Source organism: Eimeria acervulina, genomic scaffold (genome assembly GCF_000499425.1).
Source record: "Eimeria acervulina Houghton genomic scaffold, Eah_scaff269, whole genome shotgun sequence".
Classification (NCBI taxonomy): domain Eukaryota; phylum Apicomplexa; class Conoidasida; order Eucoccidiorida; family Eimeriidae; genus Eimeria; species Eimeria acervulina.
In genome coordinates this window covers 18,865-21,364 of record NW_013549945.1, presented here as the reverse complement: position 1 = coordinate 21,364, position 2,500 = coordinate 18,865, and the positions used below count along the sequence as shown (strand labels likewise).

At 58.6% G+C, this 2,500-nt stretch overlaps 1 protein-coding gene across 1 annotated transcript in view; it reads left to right on the top strand.

The window, feature by feature from the left end:
- EAH_00029770 (hypothetical protein, conserved) overlaps positions 1-2,500 on the top strand; it is a gene marked incomplete at both ends in the record, with an annotated part of 9,488 nt that overhangs the window by 3,434 nt on the left and 3,554 nt on the right. Inside the window, 3 exons of the mRNA XM_013396215.1 lie at positions 1-666; positions 877-1,866; positions 2,285-2,500. The exon at positions 1-666 is cut by the window's left edge and continues 6 nt beyond it; the exon at positions 2,285-2,500 is cut by the window's right edge and continues 284 nt beyond it. Of these exons, the coding sequence (XP_013251669.1) occupies positions 1-666; positions 877-1,866; positions 2,285-2,500 (1,872 nt within the window). The remainder of the gene's footprint in view (positions 667-876; positions 1,867-2,284) is intronic.

Here is a 2,500-nt window from a genome sequence, read left to right as displayed (position 1 = left end):
GACACTGATGCCCCTAAGGCCCAGGGGGGCCCCACAGGGGCCTTTATCTTGCAAATGCTGCGGCAGGAAGCAACACCTTCTTGGCTGCAGCTGCTGCAGCAACAACAGCAGCAGCAACAACAGCAGCAGCAGCAGCTGCAGCCTCAAGATCAGGCGACCCTAACAAGGCTCCTCTCTGTCGGGACTGCTGCAGCGGCGTTCCTAATGCCTTCCGGCCCCAGAAACAGCAGCAGCAGCAACAGCAGCAGCAGCAACAGCAGCAGCAGCAGCAGCAGAAATGGGGGGGTGTCGGTTGACTGGGACGGACAAGACGAGGCAATTTACAGCCGTCTGCTGCAGCTGAAATTGCTGCTGCTGCAGCAGCAGCAGGAGGAAGCTTCATTAGTCAAGGGGCCCTTCCGCATCGGCAGCGCCCAATGGGCTCGGTCTATAGTGCAGCAATATGTGTGTCTCCTGCAGCAGCAGCAGCAGCAGCAGCAGCAGCAGCGGAAGACATACTTCGAGGGCTTCAGCCTGATAGGGCTGCCGCCGCTGCCTCCCCCGGAGGCGTTTGCTGATCGTTTGCTGCTGTTCTCTCATCTTCTTTCTGCTCCTGCTGCTGCTGCTACTGGGCGCAGCAGCAGCAGCAGCAGCAGCACTGTTGGCGGTGTCGCTGCTGCCCTCTGCGTACGTCGCGCTAACCATGTCTCTCCCTCTGTCTCTGTTTTGCTGTCTTATCTTTGTCTCTTTTTTATTTTGCTGCGGTTAGGCGTTTGTTCACATCTCAGCTTTGTGTCTCCTTGCAGCAGCAGCAGCAGCAGCTGCTGCTGCTGCTGCTGCTGCTGCTGCAACAGAAGAAGCTATTGCTGCATGCGGTGTTTTTCGTCTCTTTCTCAGATTCCGCTGGAGTTGGCTGAGGGACGCCTGCAGCAGCTGCTGCACCGCATTGTCTCGTCTTTGTCTACCCGTCTCTTCTCTCTGCTCGCCCCCCAGCAACAGCAGCAGCAGCAGCAGCAGCAGCAGCAGCAGCAGGTCTTGCGAGAGGGAGCTGCTGCCCTGCGGGCAGCTGCTGCAGCATTAGGTGTGAAGACTACCGACACGAAAGCAGTTGCTGCTGCAGTGCTGCCGCTGCTGCACCAGCGTTTGGTGTCTCTTGCTGAGTCGGAGCTGCCTGCATCTGTCTCCTTGCAGCAGCAACAACAGCAGCAGCAGCAGGAACAGCAGCAACAGCAGCATTCTCTGTCTGTTGCCTCGCAGCACCATGGAGCTGCAGCAGCAGGTAGTTTGCTGCTGCTGCAGCAAGGGGCGTCAAGCATCCTGGGGGGTTTACGTCGCGCTGTTGGTGCAGCAGGTGCTGCTGCTGCTGCTCTTGTAGGCCCTGCTGCTGCAGCAGAGGCCCCCGCATGCATCGGTGCCTTAGCAGCAAAATCTCTTCTTCCTGCATTATTTAAATTTGAGCTTCAGCAGCAAATTGCTGCGCATGCAGACGCCAGCCAGTTGCTGCAGACCCCACAACAAGAGACAGAGACACTTCAACCCCCAAAGCAGCAGGGGCCCCCAAGCAAAACAGCAGCAGCAGCAGCAGCAGCAGCAGCAGCACGAACACTTGAGCCGGCGCCAGCACCGGCATCAACAGCAGCAACAGGAGCAGGTTCAACAGCAACTGCAGCAGCAGCAGCAGCAGCAGCAGGGAGAAGGAGTGGATTGTTGCAGGTTGAGGAGGCTCGGGATCTGCTGCAGCTGCAGCAGCAGCAGTTTGTCTCCGCGCTGCAGCTGGGCCTCAGCGCAGTTGCTGCTCCTCTTCGTCGTTGCCTTGAAATATCTGCGGAGATGCAAAACGAAGAGAAGTGCATGCAGGCAGCAAAACAAATGCTGCTGCTTGACTACGTGCGCCACCCATACTTCTGCTGCTGTTGCTGCTGCTGTTGCTGCTGCTGTTGTTGATGCTCCTGCTGTTGCTGTTGCTTCTGCTGCTGTTGTTGATGCTCCTGCTGTTGCTGCTCCTGCTGTTGCTGTTGCTTCTGCTGCTGTTGTTGCTGCTGCTGACCGTGCTGCGGCTAGACTATGTCTGCATCCTTTTCCTGCTGCTTCTGCTGCTGCTGGCACTGATCACAGTGCTGTTACTAATACTGTTGCTGCTGCTGCTTCTGCTTCTGCTCCTGTTGCCCGTGCTGCTGCTGTTCCTGCTGCTGCGCCGCTGCTGCCTCTCTTGCTGCTGCTGCTCCCTGTGCCTTGGTGGCTTCTCTATGTTCGCCAGTGTCAGCAGTGTGGGTCTTTGCTGCGGCTGCTGATGCTGCTGCTGCAGGAACTGGAGCGGCTAGTGGAGACTGCGGTGCCTGCAGCAGGAGCAGGGGGCCCCCTTGAGGGTGCGAGAGGGAGACTGCTGCTGCTGCTGTATCTGCGGCTGCATGCATTGCTAGGTGAGGGCCGAGCAGCAGCAGCAGCAGAGGCGCAGCAGCAAGCAGGAGAAAGCTCTCTCAGCAGCAGCTCAGGGCCTCTGGGGTCTCTGTGGGGCGGTGCA